Here is a 21,554-nt window from a genome sequence, read left to right as displayed (position 1 = left end):
CCACTGAGGAGTCTGATCTGATCTGAAGAGTAATTGGGCAATCACCTTCGGCTCTGTATAGTCACCATTATTTCCTGTGGGTCATCCTACACAGCCCACCACAGGGCAGCTGCAGGAAACTGCAATGAATAAACTCGTGCTTGCTTGAGATAGTGAAGCCACAGACTATGAACTAACGACAGAACTTGCTTTTAGATCTTGATTGCACTCCCAGCCTGTTTTCTTTTCCTTTTTTTTTTTTTTTAATGTTTTTATTTATTTCCTGAGAGAGAAAGAGGCAGCGTGAGCAGGGGAGGGTCAGAGAGAGGGAGACACAGAATCAGAAGCAGGCTCCAAGCTCTGAGCTAGCTGCCAACACAGTCTGATGCGGGGCTCGAACCCACGAACTGTGAGATCGTGACCTGAGCTGAAGTCGGGATGCTTAACGGACTGAGCCACCCAGGCGCCCCTCCCAGGCTGTTTTCTTAAGTACCGTATTTAAGGCTTTTCAGAGTAAAACATCAGTCACAAGAGGACAAGTGATTCAGGCTTTTATCCCAAGGGCCAAACAGCAGCTAAGAATAAACTCGAATTTGCACAAATTAGCATTTTGTTAACAAACATCAGGAGAAAAATCACTAACCACTAGAACTGAGTATACTGATGATAGGTACCAATCAATCCTTTTGAGAGCCTTTTTCTCTTGGTTACACTGGAAAACTCTTCAACCACTACTTTTATTGGTTGGTTATGATTATGATTATAATTTTGCTTGAGATATAACACATGATATTCTACCCCGGTCTTCTGAGATGGGTTTTCAAAAATTTACCCACAGCCCTGGGTCCCATCACAGTTGCTCTGCAAAATCAGGAAGGACATTCCTTTTATTTTATGGCTTTTTAATTATTTGATTTACTTTTTTTTTTTTTTTTTNTTTTTTGGACTCAGAGAACCAATTGCTCCAGAAAATCAAGAGGTAGAAATCAGACCCAAAAAAGTTTGGCTGTTTATTGAGCCTATTTTTTCCTACATTAAATAAAAGTCATATTCTTCCCATATTGATTTTCCATGCTCTGCTCTTTACATTTTTCACAGGATCTGAAAGTCTGTGGAAGGGAGGGCATCCTGTTAGGACATGGGCAGACAAAAGCAGAGTTGTGCTGACAGCTCAGAGCCTGGAGCCTGATTCTAGTTCTGTATCTCCCAGTCTCTCTAACCCTCCTGTGCTCGTACTCTGTCTCTCAAAAATATATCCATGTTAAAAATTTAAAAAAAAAAAAGAAAGAAACATAATGATAGAAGGATGCCAAAGGGACAGAGGAGCCAATTGAGAGAGTTTGTAATGTTCAAAGCTGCAGCATTTTAGGCGGCAAGCTAAATAAAGTAGTACTGGATTAGAATCCAACATATAAAATAAATATCCATACTGGTATAAGAAAGTGCTTGAATAAATAAATAAATGGGGAGAATAGACAAATCTCTGTGCAGAAGAATTCCAAACAATTTCAATTGTCACTGCAAGGGGCTACTTAGGAAATCAGGCAGTAGATAAGCTAAATTCTCTCTAGTCTCCCGGAAGGTGAAAATACGCAATTTTCCTTCCATGAACTCAAATCCTCTCAGTCTTACTGCCTACTGCCCACCATTTTCATCTCCTTGCCCACCCACTCCCCACTACCAGATGAACAGCTGCCTGAACTTGGTGAGTAACATCAGGAATTGGGAAAGGGGAGGAAGAAGATTATAAGATTAGAGTCATAAGTATCAGTCATAAATATATAAATATAAATTATGATATTGGGGCACCTGGGTGGCTCAGTTGATTAAGTGTCTGACTTCAGCTCAGGTTACGATCTCATGGTTTGTGGGTTTGAGCCCCACGTCAGGCTTTCTGCTGACAGCTCAGAGCCTGGAGCCTGCTTCGGATTCTGTCTCCCTCTCTCTGCCCCTCCATTGCTAAATAATATTAATAATACATTACTAAGTATAAATATATTAACATATAAAATGTATGTCTTTTACATTATATAAATGTAATTTTTATACTGGTATTGGTGTAGGCTCACACTACACCAATGACTAGGTCTGCAACTGAGGTAATAATAAAGCCTCTCTAACCTTTGGTTTCCTTAATGTCGTTAAATGAATGTCAGTGGTATTTTTCTTAGTTTTTGTTTTGAATGTGAGGAGATCATTGAGAAGATTATATTTAGAGAGATAGGTACAGATAGATAAATTATACATTATATAATTATATTTTATTTACATTCCATATTTTAGGTGAGCCTGGGTGGCTCAGTCGGTTAAGCATCCAACTCTTGGATTCAGCTGAGATCATGACCTCATGGTTGATGGGTTTGAGCCCTGCGTCAGGCTCTGTGCTTCCAATGCAGAACTTGCTTGGGATTCTCTCTCTGTCTCTCTCCCTCTGCACCTCTCCCATGCATGTACTTTCTCTCTCTCTCTTAAATAAACAAAAAAAAGTTTTTTAAAAAACAGTATTTAGTACCTAAAAAAGAACCATGCAGATGAAAAACAAAGGCCATCAATCTGGAGGTAATTTTTGTAAGATATATAAATTGTACAAGATTAGCACACAGTAAAGGTTAAATGCCTATGCACACTCCCAAAAAGATGGCTAAATGTTTCAGCCTCCAGTGCTTTCAGCTGACAGTTCTGGGAGTTTCTTTACACATTTTTTGGGATGTGTTTGGATAATTGAATCCCAATTGCCCAAAATGATGGGTTTAACCATCTTGTTTTTGGCTTTCCTTCTCCCTTCCTGTCTACTCTCCCCACTCCTTCTCACAACTTTCTGAGCTGGCCAATAAACCCTGTACACTGAAATCCTTGCTCCTTTTCGGGGAAATGAGTAGACTGAACCAGAAGTGGCTCTAGGAATAAAGTCTATCAGATTTTGGAAGTAACTATCTACATAATCAGCTAATCATAAAGATCCCATTTATAATGATGGTCTCTTGCATGCTGTAATATTGCTCCTGAGACTCCAGCCTGCAGTAGCTGGGAATGAGGTCCATAAAGAAGAGAAAGCTTTGAGTTAAGCAGTTTTAGTGCTTTGAGCAATATGGGATGCTAATGGTAAGGATTGTGGCCTTGGCTGGTGATATAAATTGCATTAGAAACCTTGAGGAAAATGAATAAAATTCTTAGGTCCATTAAATACCAATCCAATGCACTCTAGGGAAGTCACAAAGCTTCCATAAATTACTTATAAATACATACATTCCGCAGCCATAGAGCAGACTATAAAAAACCAAGCACAAATTTTAAATTTTAAAGATAATACAACTGCAGAGGGTACCAGATACATGTCTTTAATAAGTCTTTTATTGTATTTTCAGGGACCTAAGTTTTAGGGGAGCTGTGTGGCCACTGTTGGGGCTTTCTGCAACTTCCTACCATGGACAACAGCAACTACATCTTAATTTACTGGAAACAGCTGTGGTTTTCCAACAGGCTCCTTCATGCCCTTTGATACTCTTAATCTGTCTCTTTTCTGATCTCCTCCATACCTCTAATCATGAAGCTCAAAACTCAAGGTGCTACAGAAGAGAGACAGTAGTTTCCAAAGTGATTGTATCATTTTACATTCCAGTTTCCCCACAATGATGTCAGCACTTGGTATGGCCAGTCATTTTCATTTTACCACGCTAATAGACATGAAATAATCTCATTGTGATTTTAACTTGTGTTTTGAGCGCTTTTCATATCATTGTTTGTTTATTTGGTCAAGTGTCTATTCAAATCTTTCACCTCCTTTTAAACTGAATTGCTCGTCTTCTGGTTATTGAGTGCTGAGAGGTCTTTGCATATTTTGCATGCAAGACCTTTATCTGAAATATGATTTAAAACTCTTTACTCCCAGCCTTTTCTTATCTTTTTATTCTACATCAACATCTTTCTAAGAACAGATGTTTTTAATTTGAATTCCAATTTGTATTTTTAAAAGCGGATCATGCTTGCACTTCTCCAAGCTCAAAAGCAAGAGCAAGGGAGAGATTTTTCTCTAGCAAGTAAGAAAGCCTCTGCCAGTTTACAGGGTACAGGAACACCTGGGAATTCAGGTTTTGGGGGCATTTTCATGATCATGTCCCCATTCCAAGTCTCGTCACCCCATTGTGTTTCACTGGAGTCTCTGACAATACAACTTGGCAGTTTCTTTTATTTATTTATTTATTTATTTATTTATTTATTTATTTATTTATTTATTATTGAGAGACAGAGAGAGACAGAGCATGAGCATGGGAGGGGCAGAGAGAAGGGGAGACACAGAGTCTAAAGGAGGCTCCAGTCTCTGAGCTGTCAGTCCAGAGCCCAACACGGGGCTCAAACTCACAAACCACAAGATCATGACATGAACCGAAATCGGACACTTAAAATACTGAGTCACCCAGGCACCCCCTAAGTGTTTTTTAAATTTCAATTTCACTGGGGTTCTTGTCAATACAACTCGGCAGTTTCTTTCTTTCTTTCTTTTTTTTTTATCTTGACAGTTTCTGAAATGTAAAATTCTTTCATAGGATTGAGCCTTTCCACTTCTAGGTATTTACCTAAGGGAAATTAAAGCTTGTGTCCATATAAAGTCTTAAACATGGGTGTTCATAATAGCTTAATTTGTCATAGACCAAACCTGGACACAGTCCAAATGCCTATCAATAGGCAAATTGATAAACAAATTGTGGTCAATGGAATGCTACAGTGTACATGAAAAAACACAAATGACCATCAATATAAGGTTGCTAAGTAAAAGACGCCCAACACAAAAGAGCACATAGTTGTCAAAAGAGATTACATATCTTATCACATTATGACTGCGAAAGGAAGAGAGGCAAGAGAGATAATGATGTTTTTCGAAGAGGTTCCTCTTTCTGGAATAATCTATGAGGCCCCTTTTTCCCACACAGGAAATAGAATTATCTTTAGCGCCATCACTGGGCGTATTTATGTCACAGTAACCACAAGGAAAGATTTTATATTTAGTGAGTGAATCTACCCTCCAAGATGCAAAGCGTGGACCACACATTATGCACAGTACTCTAGATCCATAACCATGGTTGCACATGTTCACAGAGACATGGGAAAAAGGCTATCTTGAACCTATAGCTTCCAGTTCTCACTTCCACACATACCAAAACCCTCAGAGTTAGTAATGGAGACTCATCTCTGGCAAGAGACATCCGCTTCCATCCTGACATCCTGTTCCATCTTAAATTTCCCTCTTCCTGGTCGAAAATATAAATTAACCCGTACAGGAAAGGGAATATGTATATAGATCATCATCAAGCATTCAGTAAAATTATCTTGAATATGTACGTTGGAGTTTTTAGTGGAAACCAGGGGGGACCTTCTCATTCCATATCTCACTTGGTGTAAAAGGGGCTGGAAGACTGGGGTCAGTACTTTCCAGATCCCTTAGCTAGTGTCCTAGAGGCAATTTGTACTCTGCCAATGACACATGCTAGAATAAGATCTGTTAGAGGAAAGGGAGATGTAAGTTATTTCTTTTTTTTTCTAAAATACCAGGAAGAGGTGTGGATGCATGTTTCAGCAAGCATGAAGTTTAACAGAGACATTGCTTTTCCTATTGGCCACTTGCCTCAGTGTTTCAGGGGAGCTGTGAGGCCTCTGGTGGGGCTTTCTGCACCTTCCTCCCCTGGACAGCAGCAGCCACAGCTTCATTTCCTGGAAACAGCTGTGATTTTTTTTTTTTTTTTTAAAGGATAGGCAATGGCAGTGTCTTCCTGAATCTGGTTCCCCAACCATTTCCAACAATTGTTTTTTAATTTTTAATTATGGTAGAAAAAATACACCATAAAATTTCCCTTTTTAAGTACAGTTTCAGCACTGTTAAATATATTTACATACATGTGCAACAGCACTTAGACTATTTCTTGTTACAAAACTGAAACTCTATACCCACTGAACAACTCCTCACTTCCTATCCCTAATCTCTGGCAGCCATGACTCTACTTGCTATTTCTATGAATCTGACTTCTTTAGATGCTCATAACAGAATCATACAGCATTGGTTTTTTATGATTGGCTTATGTTACTTAGCATAATGCCCTCAAGGCTCATCCATGGTGTACATTTGACAGGATTTCCTTCTCTTTTGAAGCTTAATAACATTTCATTTTCTTTAGTCAGTGGTCTGTTGACGAACATTTGAGTTGCTTCCACTTCTTCTGTTACTGTGAATAATGCTGCAACGAGTGTGGGTGTGCAAATATTTCTTCCAGATCTTGCTCTCAATGTATACCCAGAAGTGGAATTGCTAGATCAAATGACAGTTCTATTTTTGTAATTTTTGATGAACCCTCATGCCGTTTTCCATAAAGGCTGCACCCATTTACATTCCCACCAACAGAGTAAAAGGGGGCTCTTTTTCCCACATCCTTCCCAATCCTTATTATTTATTGTTTTTGTTTGTTCTGAAAGTGGCCATCCTAATCTACTATAGGACTTTTGCTCTTTGGTTACAGCAAGACTTACATAAAACACAGATAAAACAGGTCATTTTAAGCTGAGAATAGCTTAATGTTAATGACACAAAAGCTCCCCCCATCCATTCCCCTTCATACTTTTGATGTCACAATTTACCTCCTAATTCTTTAATAAATTATTGTGGCTATTGTTATTTTTAACACTATTTTTCTTAACACTTATACTATAGTTATTAGGTGGCTAACATACCAACCTGTTATAAATTGGAGTCTTCTAAACCCAAAGGCATATTGACCTCTACCAGTGTGTTGTGTACTTTCATGTCCTTAACTAACATCTTTTTATTCCAGCCCAAAGATCTGCTTTCAGAGATTCTTGCCAGGCAAGCCTAGTGGTGAAGAACTCTTTAAGCTTTTGTTTGTCTGGGAAAATCTGTATTTCAACTTCATATCTGAAGGATAATTTTGCTATATACAGTATTCTTGGTGGACAATTTTTTTCTTTCAGCACTTTGAATATGTCATTCTCTTGGCCTGTAGAGTTTGTGCTGAGAAATCTGCTATTAGCCTAATGGCTTTGTAGGGTTTCCATGTAGGGTGGGCTTCCTGCTGGGGTCCTAAAAGCAGTCAGCAGGAACTACATGCCTTTCATACTCTTTGACACTCTTATCTGTCTCCTGATCTCCTCCAAACCCCCAGTCATAGAGCCTCAAAACTCAGGGTGCTACAGGAGAGAAACAGGTTTCTCCAGCAGTGAGCTGCACAGCTGTGGTAGCTGGGAACTCACTCGTTGCTCTCACTCTTCCCTGAGAGAGGTTGTTACCAACCACTTCAGCCTCCATGCTGTGGCTCTTCAAGGAAGGGGCACCACCGGAAGTTCCTCTTGCCCTCTCCAATGTGTCAAAACTTGGCATTTGTTTTTGTTTTGCTTTGTTCAGACAGAGTGCTAGAATCTCTCCTTGGCAAGACTGGACTTCTACAAAGTCTCTCTTGCCTATGAGTGTCTGCCCATGTGAGCCCTCTCTTGGTCTTCCCCTACCAGAGGCCAAGGGGGGCTGGGGCCAGGTAGCAAGTTCCTGCTGGTTCTGCAGCCCCTGTTGACATCTGTCTGCCTGACTCCAGATGCACAAGCCAACAAAACTCTGCCTGGGTCCCTTGGTGTTTGGCTCTGAACCCCACAGCTCCTGTAGAGGTGCTTTGGTTCACAGATGGAAAATTTGTTGATTAAAAGGGGAAACAAAGAAGAGAGATATCTTATGCATCCTGATGCTGATGTCATTTCAACACTCCAAGTTTTCTACACCAGAAACAAATGAACAATCAATCAGTTGGAAGATGACAGGACTCATCTATTCTACACCTTCCATAACAGAAAGAGGTGGTAGAGCCAAGTGGAAACAACATGGCTGTTAAATCAGCTGGCTTGGGTTTAAATCCCAGCTCTGGAATCTACTGGCTAAGTGACCGTCAGTGAATTATTTGTATTCTTGTTGTGTAAAGAACCTTACAGATTTTAAAGAGAGATATTGTTTACCTCTAAGTTTGTTTTAGGGATTAAAGTGAACTAAAAGAAGGCCTCCAGCAGAAGGCTAGAGACCTAGTGGAAATTCAATTAACGTTAGCTTTATTCCCATGGGAGTTAGAATTCCAGTTCAGCTTTTTGACATTGAATTGTTGATTTCCTGTGGTACCTTCCCTGCTAAGGATACTTTTCCTCTAGTAGTTCTAATTGTGTCTTCTATTCACCCAAGTGAATTTTCCTTTCTTTTTCTCTCTCCCTATCTGAATATAAACTCCTGAAGTGCAGGATTTGCACCATATTCTTATCTTCTGTTCTGTGACAGAGTAAAATATCTGAAATTCAACATGGGATCAGCTATCATTCTGTTCCATAGCCGTAGAATCTTATTAGATAAAATATCAATGGTATTTACAAGTGGCAAAAATGTGGCTGGAGGCTAGAAGTGATAGTTGTCTATCCTAGGAGTCTTGTCTCTTGAAACAAAAAAAAATATTGAAACCTACTACACCATGTAAAAGACATTCCTGGTGTGTCTGTGTGGCTCAGTTGGTTGAGTGTCCAACTTCGGCTCAGGTCATGATCTCACAGTACATGAGAGACTCATGTACTCAAGCCCTGCATCAGGCTCTGTGCTACAGGTCAGAGCCTGGAGCCTGCTTCAGATTCTGTGTCTCCCTCTCTCTCTCTCTTCTCTCCCTCTCTTGGAACTAAAGACATTAAAAAAGATTTTTTTAAGACATTCCTAACTTTCTCACATAGACTAATTGCCAATATTTTTTCTGCCTGGCCTAAATCTATCTGTGTGACCAAGTCCTTACAGAAGCATGGGCTAGAATCCAACCCAAAACTTTATCTGAGGCCACCAAAGAACAAGAACAGGAAATAAGTTGTTTTATTCGGGCACCTTTTTGTCACCACTGAATGTCAGAGTCCAGAATCTCCCTTGATCATCTATCTCTCTGCTCCTTGTGTTTGTTTCAGATTGAGGCTTTTGCACGGTGCTTTCCTAGGAGTTCATTCCTAATAGGTTAAGGGTATGTGTTAAGATATTTCTCATCACCCAAGATAAATGCTTTTACAAGTTTCCTTCCCAAAGCTCATCTGAAAGCATTTTTCTCTATAGCCCCTCCCCATCTACTTCTCTGATTGTTTAGAGATAAGACAGTATCATCTTCTAATGTACATTTCATGCATTTCAATTTACTAAGAAATATTCTATGTGAAAGCTGCTAATAATTACCTTCCCTGGTCCCTTCCAGGATCCCACACCCACTTTCCCCAACTAGAAATGACAAGGTACAGGTGAATTTTGTCAAAGACTTCTGAGAAGTTGGGAAGGTGTGTCTCTTTTCTGGTTCAAGATTAGGCATCAATATTTATGAATGCAATATGTCCTAGTCATCATTCCAGGCACTTGGCTACACGATATTTGGGCAGGCATAATGAATTTGAAATAGTTGTATTTCATATACCCATTTAAGAAATAAGAAAAATAAGCAAAGATTAAATTGCCCAAGATCAGAGAGCTGTTATCTAATGTAGCTATTGTGATTTGCTTCTGAGTGTATTATATTCCCAAGTTCACATTCTAAATAGTCCCAGTTCTTCAATATCATTCACCAAAAGCAGGGCGTTCCAGAGAGAACTGTTTGAGAGACATAAATTAAACTCACTTGACTGTTTGTGAAGTGAGTAGAGGTCTTCCAGAGGAGGAAAACACTCATGAAACATAGCAACTATCAATGGACATTCACATTCTTGCATATATGAATTCACCTCAACACTCTACATCAAGCTGAAAGTATGGATACAGTACCTTATTTTATCAGTGTTTTTTTGTAGGTAGACCCAAACCTCATAGAATGGAATCACTTGGGAAATTTTATTTCTAAGACAATTTTCAGAAAGAAACCTTTGGTTAGCTTTTGTCAGAAGAGTTTGGAACAAATATTATTGTTCCAGACACCTCACTAGGCCACACATTAAATAGCATCAAATAACTCTGATTGCTCTTGCTATCCCAACTACAAACTTATTAACTGTGATTACCAAAAGCACAGAAAGATCTGTTGGAAATCTTTTGTTGCATTTTCAACAACAATGTTCTGCTCATTTTCAGATGGAGAGTGTCAAGTCCACAAAGACTGTTCCCAGTTCACATAGCATAGCATATAAACTAGAGTCAGGACCAATTTGTAAAATGAGATTCTTTTATTTTAATAATTATTTTTGAGAGAGAGAGAGATGGAGGGTGAACAGGGGAGGGGCAGAGAGAGAGAGAAGACACAACATCTGAAGGAGGCTCCAGGATCTCAGCTGTCAGCACAGACCCCGACACGGAGCTCGAACTCATGAACCACCAGATCATGACCTGAGCTGAAGTCAGATGCTTAACTGACTGAGCCCCCCAGGCACCCCAAAATGAGACTCATGATCAGTTTCTTTTACACTTTTCCCCACCATTTATTGACAAGACGTGGCTGACAACTGTTCCTACAACTGTTCTCTGCCTATAGGGTTATTTGTAGATTGTTCCATTTGATAAAACACTGGTGAAAAAAAAGAGGACTCCACACCATGCTCTTGGTCCTAGGCATAAATGAATTGATGCTTTGATTCTGTTATCCTTGGTCAGACTCTTCCCCTCATACACAAACACAGACAACTGAAATTATTCCAATTTATTGCACAACTATTAGGAATTGAGGATACATCAAAAAGATCACAAGTACACTAACAAAAATGATCATATGCTGAATCATGGGGTGAAGTGGTTATAAAGGAAGAAATGAAGGCTGGATAAACAGGTGTGCATCAGGCAGTCTTCATGGAGAAGATGACCTTCAAGTTGAAATTTTTAGAAAGATAATTTGAAGCAATCACTTGTGTGCTCAGGGTATGCCTGAAGTGGGCATATGATAAAAGTCAGGCAGAGGCAGGACAACTATCAGAGTGGTCTTGAGCCAAAAATTGTGTCGTGTGCACAGGAAAGATATAGTCAACAGCGTGGTTAAAATAGGAATTGAGTGAGAGAAGGAGTGACAATGCATTGTACAGTTGTAAAGGTAGACTGGACCCATTTCTCTTTTTTGTATTCTTTTTTCTAAGTTTATTTTTATTTATTTTGGGAAATAGAGAGCAAACAGGGGAGGAGCAGAGAGAGAGGGAGAGAGAGAATCCCAAGCTCGACCCAGGGCTCGAACTCACCAACCATGAGATCATGGCCTGAGTTGGAATTAAGAGTCAGATGCTCAACTGAGTGAGCCACTCAGGCACCCCAGACTGGATCCATTTCTAGCGGCCCCGGGAGACCAGCTTAGGAGTTTGGAAGGGAATATACATGCCATGGAAGTGATGTGATCAAGAATGGAGATAGAGTTTAGCAAGCAACACAGTGAAAGAACGTATTTTCATGCTGCTATCAATTTTTGAGAAACACAATTTTATTTCAGAAAGATGAAAGTAGAAAACCTGAGGTACTAAAGCTAGATAAGCATACCAAGGGTGTGGTTATGTGATCACTTTTATAGTCTGGGGAAATTAATACCTACCTGTCACTTTCTAATTTTGGCATTCTAAGTATATAACACATAATTATTTTATTAATGATTTATAAATAATACCCCAGGATGACTTTTCAGACCCTCCACAGGACTCATCTACTTAAGCTAAAGATGTGAATTACTTTTTCCTCCTCTTAATAACAAAAATTTCAACAGCAACGTAATCATTTTGCTTATTTTCTTTGTGACTTTCTATTCGTGATCTATTCTCTTACTTCACACATCACATAAACCCCCATTCTCTCTGTCTAAATGCTTCTGCAAATGTTTTATTCACTTACTCACCACATGGCTCTGGTTCGAATTTCTCTGCATGTCTGGGATTCATTCACCATTGCTATTTGCTCTCCCCATCTCTGTCATCTGGAGGAGACTTCTCTCTTGCCCTGCCAGCAGATACTGTCTCCAATGGTGAGTTATTTTCTCTCTATCTGACCTCTCTCAACTTTGAACTACGTGCCGTCTACTGTTTCACAAAGCACTTTTATGACTAATTCTTGTATCTTCTACTCTAGAATTGTTTCCTTCCTGTCACCCCTGTGATCATAGGCAGGTGAAGTCTAACTTGGCTTCCCTTTTATCTCAAAATAATTCCCTTAGAGTATTAATCTGCTTCATTAACAATCTCTCCAATAATAACACCAAATTTCATCTCCACCAAAACACTGTATTGGATGCCATCAGGCTCTTTCTATTGCATTTCTCTTTGGTCTCCTAAAAATAAAAGCTAAGACCGACCTTAATTTAGGTCTATACGTATGTGCTCCTCCCTCATCAATTCATATTTCTTTTATTTATTTATTTATTTTGAGAAAGAGAGAGGGAGAGAGAAGGAGAGAGAGAAAGCATCAGGGACGGGGGAGGGGCAGAGGGAGGGAGAGAGAGAATCCTAAGCAGGCTCTGCCAACTGAGGAGTCCAGTGCATGGCTCGATCTCACAACCATGAGATCGTGACCTGAGCCTAAACCAAAAGTCAAATGCTTAACTGACGGAGACACCCAGGCGCCCCTCATCAATTAATATTTCTGACTTCCTACACGAGATTCATCAATTCATATTTCTGACAATCCATATTTCTGGCACACTTACCTGGTATTCTCCTTTGACCTTAGACCCAACGACGGAATGTGTTCATCAACAACAATTGCTTGTCTAATCTTGTCTTTTAATTCAACTTGTTAGCAAGATCTACCAATTTCTCTTTCCTCCATGTTTTAAATATGACCATTTCTCTCTATCCCCACTGACTCCATTTTATCTCAGGTCCCCATTAATTTATTCTTCTTTCATTTCAAATTCCTCATTAAATGATCTTTCCATTTATGGTTTCCTTGTTTTTTACCCATCCATCTTACAAGATACTGAATAACCTACTAAAACTCCCCACTGCCCACTCATCAATCTGCAAACATTATTAAACAAAACTGTGTCCGTGCAAGTACTGATGATTCAGAAAGTATATAGATTTTTATGAGACTTTGTGTCTTTGAAAAAAATATATTATCATTGAGAGGGTATAAAATATTTCTATACGGAGGGGCGCCTGGGTGGCTCAGTCAGTTAAGCATCTGACTCTTGATTTTGGTTCAAGTTCATAAGTTTGAGCCCCATGTCGGGCTCTGTGCTGACAGTGCAAAGCCTGTCTGGAATTCTTTCTCTCCCTCTCTCTGTACCCCTTCCCACTCCCCACCCACCCGCTCTCTCTCAAAAATAAATAAATAACCATTAAAAAATTTGCATATGGAAAGTTATAGTGTAAGGTGTGTGTGTGTGTGTGTGTGTGTTTGGTTTGAAAAATTCATCATTTAGAGAGAAGAACAATCTTGACTAGAAGAACTTAAAGAATGAGTAGAAACTTGAAGAAAGAAGAAATTCAGGGAGCACAGAATATAGGGCAGAAAATTTCAAGTTGGGGTCCTGGTGTGAGATGATCAAGTACAAAGCATATTTAAGAGAGAAAATTGAAGTGGAATTAGAGATGGGGGCCATTAGAGTTAGGTTTGTGTGTGTGTTTTTTCCCACAATATACCTTCAATCCTGGCATTTAAATTATTCCTAATATCTTAATTTTACAGATTAGAAAAACCAGATTAAGTAAAATAATTAAATAACCTGCCACAACCCACTCAACTAATAAGCAATAGGCCTGGGATTCTAATGTGTTTTCTAAGATAAGTGATGCTTCTAACATTCCATGTTGGGCTGTCCACAGAAGATCAGACATAAGCAGGAAGCATCCATTGCTAAGCTGATATGAATAACATCCACCAAAATGATTAATACAAGCCTGCAGAATTCTATTCAAATTTCTATCTGACTATATTCCTATTGCTAATTATCTGCCAACTTGTTCTCCTTCTCACTTCCAAATTCACTTTAGAGTAATTTGTTTCTTCCTCTCAACTCTACCTGTTGCCTGACCCCATGTATATCTTCTCAGAATGTTCCCCCATCCACTCCATAAATACCCTTTGAGCTTTCATTATGTAGGACACTGGGAAACATGAAGTGAAAGAGACAAGTGTGGAAAACTTCAAACACTTAATTGGTCCTCAGTATTACATTTGCTGAACGGGCTTTGTCCTTTAGGTGCTTACAGCCCAGTAGGGGGACATCCATCACGCATATCTGTAGCTCTGAAAAGGGTTAAGAGCCAAACATGATCAAACTGTCAAAGTTTAACTCAGCTCTCAACCAGCCTTCCTCCTGTTTCCTCTATTTGCATTGTTATAGGCACACAGTAAATGCTAACTGATTATTCGTTGACTTCCCACAAAAGTTGGTACAAGACAGCAATAGAAAACAAGAAAAATAGGAGTCGATCATATCTAAAAATGGACGAGACATTGGGGAGTTTAGGTGAACAGAAACAACAGATAGAATAGTACCGTCTGGAGAATGAATCCTAATGTAAAACTGGAAGACCATAGAGAGAATTAAAATTTTGTCCGTAGTCCCTTAAACAAACATCTTGGCTTATTTTAGACCTTTTACTGTGACTCAGAGTGTTCTGACTACAAGATTCTCATGAATCAGCAGGAGAAGACATCTCCCCTTTGCCTTCCAACTCACTGTAAATTGGCGAATATATGTTTAATTCTTCATAAAGACGGTCTTCTGGAATCTGATGAGAGAAAAATGATTTAATATCAATTACCAGGAATTTTCCACCACTAGATGATTTGTTCGAGAGCTCTATCTCATCTCTTTTGGCTTTCTGAGTCTCATTCTGTCTCTCATTACACTGTAATTATTCCTTCCATCTCCAATAAAGCAAGCCAGATTGGCTGGCCAAGTGAGCCCAGGAGAAATTTTATCGGTCAGTAACAAGTTGGTGAGACTATTATGTGTCTGAATTTTGGTATATCTTCTGTCTTATTTCTCTTTGGAGGAAAGTGATCAAAAAAGGCCACCAGACTCAAATGCTTCAGCAAGTGGACAGATGGAGAGAGTATGTATCATCTGGAAGATTTGAGTAAGTGTATGTTCATCAAGTATTGGTGAGTCTTTTTCATACATCAAAGGTATAATGGATGGGTAAGGCAAGCAGAAATGCAGTTGGTAAACATGAATTGGGAAGGAAAGAAGACTGAGGCTTCAGAGCAAGTAGGAAGATGAAATCCAAGAAAAAAGAAAGAGTAGGAACAAATATAAGAGAGCTATCCTGGAAGAGAAAATAAGCCCAGATACCTGAGGGTTTCCATCACATACTACCTTCACATTTGTCTCTCATGCTAAACACAGAGCCTTTTCTAAAATTATGAAAATTCTACTTTCCTAATGCTCAGTCATGGGGACATACCATGAGATTTATGCTCTTATAAGTGGAAAAACATGATTTCAAACATGAGCTTCAGAAACCAAAATACCGACACATGGAAAAATAATTTTCCAGTAGAAATGTTCCCGGATATCCAGGCTGTACTTTTAGGATGAAGCTCAAATTCTTCAGTTTGTCATTCAGGATTGAGTATCAGGCCTTTACCTACCTTCTTCCCTTGGAACACTTCTCCAACTCCATAGATTATGAGCGACACAGCGCTGCAAAACCCCAGGATGGTGAGAAACAGGATCATGGCCACGACTTCCTGTTGAACAATGACCAACAAGTGGAGTCATGGGGGTAGGTGCCCTGAAAATGTGTTCCTTTATAGCAGCCCCTGATTTCATCACCCCTCAACACGATCAGTCCCAGTGAAGCGACACATACATGGGGACGCCACATGATGGTAGTTCAAGGCAGGTGGCTCCAACCTCACAGAATTCAGCCGGGAAGGGGTTGGCAGCCAGCATCTCCACACATGCACCCCCAGAACACTACATTACATGATAGAGGTTACAGCAGAGGATGGGGTTCATGGAAAAGGGAAAGAGGGCTCTTACTTGGATTGGGAGCCAGAATCTTAGCCTTCCCACAAGAAATACATACAGTGGAAAAACAAGCCACAAAGCAGAAGTCATCTCCTTGAGTTTCCCAGCAGCTGCAGAAATAAACCCAGGAAGTCTTCAGGTTGATGGTCAGGATGAAGATTCCTATTCCTGCAGCGATGCTGCTGACAGTGTTTGCTCCCAGGCTTCCCCACACCTGATGGTGAAGGACAACACTCAGATCTGGGCCTTCACCTACCAGCACATTCAACAGATCTCACTGCAATTTTACAGCTGGTTGCATCCAGCAAACTCTGCCATGGTTCAAAATGTAAATAGAAAAAGGAAATCTTGATGATATGCTCATTGCTTTCTAAGCATCTATAACCTTCTTGCTAGGGCTGCCTTCAGGAAGACCCTCACGGACAAAACATCATCTCTCCTCAAGCCATCTCCTTAATCAGAAACAAATCATCCATTTGATCATATGACAGTACTCACAGGGACAGGGCCCAGTGTGGGGATATTTCTTAAAACAAGTGGCAAGGGAATGATGTCTTACTGGTTTTTTTTAAAGAAGATGATTGATATTGTAATGATTATATTTTTGATGATTATATCTAACACAAAATAGATTCCACATTCACTCATTATAGGGGAGATGATGACACATCTCCTTCAAGACTCCTAAAATTCCATTTTTTCTCATCTCCTCAAGGATGGATAAAGACAGAATTGCAACTCACCAGGTATATAGCATGCTTCTTTTCAGACATAATTGGCAAAAATCCAGAAATAGCAAACTGTATAAAGGAAGGGAGGGAGAAGTGCAGTGAGTCTCTGCCCGTCTTTACTTCCCCTTTCCCCTTTATCCCCCAAATATAAGGTAAAGTTGTGGGTACTCTATAAAGCTATGTATTAATGTTCCCCATAAGCTCACTATAATTTTATTCTTGTTTCCTATAGGGGGCTTCTCAAAATTAAATGTGCATATGAATCCTGTGACAGTCTTGTTAAAATATTGATTATTATTTTTTTAATGTTTATTTATTTTTGAGAGAGAGAGAGCAGGGAAAGGGCAAAGAGAGAGGGAGACAGAGGATCTGAAGTGGGCTCCACGCTGACAATGGGACTCAAACCTACGAACCATGAGATTATGACCTGAAGTGAAGTTGGAAGTTTAACCGACTGAGCCACTCAGGCATTCCCAGATTAGGTTTTTAATTGAAGTATAGTTGACACACAATGTTACATTAGTTTCAGGGACACAACATAGTGATTTGACAAGCCAACTATTATGCTGTGCTCACCACAAGTGTAGCTCCCATCTGTGTCCATAGAACGCTATTACAATACCATTGCCTACACTCTCTATGCTGTGCCTTTTATTCCCATGACTGATTCATTCCATAACTGGAAGCCTTTACCTCCCACTCCACTTCACCCATTTTGCCCATCCTCCAACCCCCCTCCCCTCTGGCAGCCACCAGTTTGTTCTCTGTATTTATGGGTCTGTTTCAAAATGCAGACTTTTAACCAGTAGATCCTGGAGGGGTCTTGAGATTCTTCATTTCTACCAGGCTCCTGAGTGATGTTGACCCTGACAATCCATGGGTTGCTTTTGGAGTAGCAAGATCCAGCAGACCTGGTACATGACTGTTATAAAATGGCTCTCATTTTGTTGTAATTGTTTGTTTGTATGAGCATCTTGTGTGTTAGAGTGTCAGCCCCTTTGGGCAGAAAATGTGTGTTTGTGACATGCATATCTTGAGTCTCACATATGTTGTGCAGACATAAAGTAATTATAAAGATGTACATGGTAAAGGATTTATTGAATATAAATCAATAGCACAGATTCAAAACAATTTTGAAGGTTCAGAGTGTATGATGGGTTGACAGACATCTAATAAGCAAAGTGTATGGCATGAAGACAGTAGAGAGGAGGGTCAAATAAAATATGACAGAGGCTCAAGGAGAGTCATGAACAGGTAGGTAATCTGATGAGTCCTAAGTAGTTAGCAGAGCGCCAAGCCAATGCAATATTTTTTAGAGTTAAAATCTATCCTAGTGAATGAAGTGTTAATACAAGAGGCCACATGGAGTAATCAAAAATAATTATGCTGAGTGAAGGAAGCTGGAGAGTAGAGAGAATATGCTTTATAATTCCCTTTATATAAAACCCTAAAAAATGCCAACTAATCTAAAGTAAGAGCAGATCAGTGATTGCCTGAGGATGGGAGGACAGGGAACAGAGGGATGGATTACCAAGGAGCACAAGAAAACTCTGGAGGTGATGGAAATGCTCTTTATATTGATATGATGTTTCCACATGTGTATACATGTGCCAAAATGTGTCAAATGATAGACTTCAAATATGTGCAACTGATTGCGTGTCAACGATACATCAATTAAGGTATATAGTTTCGTGATCTCATTCAGTCATCTGGTTTAGAAATAGTACAATGATTAAAAGAGATATAATGAGGGGCACCTGGGTGGCTCAGTCAGTTGAACATCTGACTCTTGATATTGGCTTGGGTCATGCATGATCCTTGGGTCATGAGCATGGAGCCTGTTTAAGATTCTCTCTCATACTCTCTCTCTGCCCCCTCTCCCCCGCTTGTGCTCTCTATCTCTAAACAAACAAACGAACAAATAAATAAATAAATATTTTTAAAAAGGAGATACAATGAGAAAGCACTTAAAAGAGTTTCCAGGACATAATATGAATTCATCAGATGCCCTTGACCTTGTTTGACCTTGTCCTCCTCACCTCCTCAGTCTCTTTCTCCTGCCTTCATGAAGATAACTTGACTGATGAATAGTGTTAGGAATATGTTTCTGGAATTGGATTCTGAAAGGGTTTTTTTTTTTTTTTATGTTGATTTATTTACTTTTGAGAGAGAGAGAGGAGACAAGCAGGGGAGGGGCAGAGAGCTTGGGAGACACAGAATCCGAAGCAGGCTCCAGGCTCTGAGCCATCAGCGCAGAGCCGGACACGGGGCTCAAACCCACTAACCATGAGATCACGACCTGAGTTGGATGCATAACCAACTGAGCCACCCAGGTGCCCCTGTATTCTAAAAGTTTTGATTCATTTTTTATTAGCTAAATGTCCCTTGGGAAATTCATTTAACTTTTATGTATCTCAGGTTTCTCATCTGATAAAAGTGTACCAATGTGTTTAATCCAAGTGCTTTATAAACTGCAATACATATATACACTGTAAATACTAGAATAAATCATTGCTTAGACCTGACATGGGCAAGAAAAAAGCTACATGCAGTGTTATTTCAGAAGTGATTGTAGATGTTTACTCACAAATGCTGCCCCCCAGAACGGGTAGCCTGCTTTAAATGATGAAAAAACATGATCCTCAAATTTGGAAAAACTGATCACGGAGAAGACCATTATTCCAAAACAAAGGCATATCAGAGCGATCAGAATTTGCGTTACCTGTAGAAAAAAAAATTCTTATCATGAAGGCCAAGCATGAGAAAATGGTTTGGGTGTCTTAGACATCCTGAGACAGGATTGAAATGCAATATTTTCTAGTATCATCAGGCTACTCTAAGAATGGGTACGGGCATGACCTAATGTGGGGATGGCCAATGCATTTCTCGTGTGCCTTTATTTACATGTGCATGGAAGACATCAATAATTGTTCTTTCCATCGAGGTGCAGACAACAATGATTAATTTGACGTTAATGATATTAATCTACCATCAACTGAACTGAATTGGCAGATCCTCTTGGCCATTCTTCTAGTCTTCATAACAAAATGCTTCTCTCTACTCAACTGGGCCCCACATTGCCTCCTGATCTACAGGGGTTTTCAGGCCTCACGAATACAAGTGGGGAAACTGTGCATACACTCAAATACTCTTTCCTAGGCCCATTCTACTCTGGTTGATGTGGGAAGATGCTCACTCACCCCCAGGAATTGCAGCTCCCTCCTCAAAAACATCAGCCACGTACGGCATGGTGGGGCTGGGGCAGTCTTCTCCCGTAAGGTGTTATCACGGAGAGATACTTCTGAAAGTTCAATTTCAGGTGCACTGTGAAGTTTAAACAGAAATTCAGTCATGAGTGAATTCTCTCTCTGTGAAAAGTTCTCCACTGACAGGAATGGGTGGGGGATTGCCTATGTTTTCAAAAACAATCTTTCAATTAAAATCTCATTATAATGTGTAAGAAACTGAGGCTCAAAGAGTCCAAGTTAGTGGCCAAGATCACTGTCTGTGATTGGATGAACAAAATGGAACAAAAAATGAGCCACATCTTCTTACTCTTAGTGCGGGGTTACTACCAAGTTCTTTCTCAGTGCTCTGTGCTGATGAGTAAACATAAAAGCAAACAGACATGTTGACCTATGTGCCTCTCAGTCTTTTTAACACAGAAATGTACCTGAATATATTCTGTCAATGACACACTCCCTTTTATGTGCACAAAGGAATGGCTTTGAATGGTTAGTTAAATCTCTATTCCTGTTTTCAGCCTCAGAGGAGGCTAACTGCAGCTACTGTCCCTTCTGAAACTTTGGAATATACTTAACATTTTGCAATAATATTCAATCCAATATTGATTCCCAAAGCTCTGTCATCAGCCTCTCCTAAAATCCTTAAAAGGAAAGTCTTCATAATGTGTTCATCTTCAGCATTCAAGGGAAAACTGAATTACACACCTCCCCTCTCCTCACTCAAGAACATTTCCTCTCTCAACAGTGGGGCAGGATTCCATAGAAGGAGGTTCAAAAAGATTAACCAGGGAGGAGCACAGGGTCATTTTGAAAAATTCCTCTCCCTTAACACACATCGGATGCAGAGGCAAGAGATCTCAATCGTTACTACGAAACCTACCTACCTCAACCCCACAATATGAGTCCCTTCTGTGAGAGAGCTCACTGTTATTCCCAGTTCCCAAGATGAGTGAAAACCTTCCTCCCCATCACCCAGAGAGAATGAACTAGTGGCAAAGTATAGCAGATAGCTTCTTTATGCTCAATGTATTAACCAAACCTGACAGATCTGTGTCTAAATCCATGAATTGGCGTGCCCCCAGCACTGTGGCTATCGCTGGCCCACTGGAAACGGAAATAAAATAGTAGCCTGAACCTACCTGGAGGAGCTTTGTGGGGTTGGGAGAGCAAGACCTGCCCTGCTACTACTTTCTGTGTCCATTTTTTCACGAGCTGAGCAATCCACCGGGGAAGAAGGTTGTTACAACGAGCCTTGGGGAGCTTCCTCTCACAGTGAGCTTCAGATGGGCAGTGAAGATGGGTTGGCTCATGACCCTGATGACTATCTTCATACTCAAGGCATGTGTCTCACAGATAAGTTTCCCAGATGATTAAGCAGTAGGTTTGTTTGTGGTTTTGTTATATCGAAGAGCAAAACTGAGGGACTGAACAGGAACTAGAAAGGAATAAGGAAATTTGAGACTCTCAGAGTCTGCCTGCAGCCTGGACCATTTACAGAACCGAAAAAACAAAAACAGCTGAGTGGAGACTAAGAAGCTGAGAGAGAACCACAGAAGAGAAAGAGATGTTCATCTTGGCTAGAACTTTCTCTACTTGGCTATTTCTGTGCCAGAAGTTTTCCAAAGATATCCTTAAGAAGCCTGTCTTCCCTGTTTATTTTTTAAAAATTTTTAATG

At 39.9% G+C, this 21,554-nt stretch overlaps 1 protein-coding gene across 1 annotated transcript; it reads right to left on the bottom strand.

Moving 5' to 3' along the window:
* Positions 1-13,236: 13,236 nt before the first annotated feature.
* Positions 13,237-21,180, bottom strand: LOC144218781 (high affinity immunoglobulin epsilon receptor subunit beta-like). The gene is made up of 7 exons (XM_077748751.1): positions 21,018-21,180; positions 19,834-19,957; positions 19,221-19,355; positions 16,646-16,702; positions 15,961-16,116; positions 15,521-15,619; positions 13,237-14,655 (listed from the first exon to the last, which is right to left on the bottom strand). Exons 1-7 carry the CDS (start codon positions 21,077-21,079, stop codon positions 14,557-14,559), a joined length of 732 nt encoding a protein of 243 aa, XP_077604877.1. The 5' UTR covers positions 21,080-21,180; the 3' UTR covers positions 13,237-14,556.
* Between the last annotated feature and the right edge of the window lie 374 nt (positions 21,181-21,554).

This window comes from Crocuta crocuta, unplaced genomic scaffold (genome assembly GCF_008692635.1).
Source record: "Crocuta crocuta isolate KB4526 unplaced genomic scaffold, BGI_CrCroc_1.0 scaffold323, whole genome shotgun sequence".
NCBI classification, from domain to species: domain Eukaryota; kingdom Metazoa; phylum Chordata; class Mammalia; order Carnivora; family Hyaenidae; genus Crocuta; species Crocuta crocuta.
This window is presented reverse-complemented; position numbering and strand designations above follow the sequence as displayed.

What these genes read in the sequence shown, in the direction of transcription:
- LOC144218781 (XM_077748751.1), bottom strand. Translation starts at nt 21,079, where the DNA reads ATGGACACAGAAAGTAGTAGCAGGGCAGGTCTTGCTCTCCCAACCCCA. An exon ending in ACCCCACAAAGCTCCTCCAG is followed by an intron (nt 19,958 to 21,017) that starts GTAGGTTCAGGC and finishes TAAACTTCACAG; the next exon opens with TGCACCTGAAATTGAACTTT. An exon ending in GGGAGCTGCAATTCCTGGGG is followed by an intron (nt 19,356 to 19,833) that starts GTGAGTGAGCAT and finishes TTTTTTCTACAG; the next exon opens with GTAACGCAAATTCTGATCGC.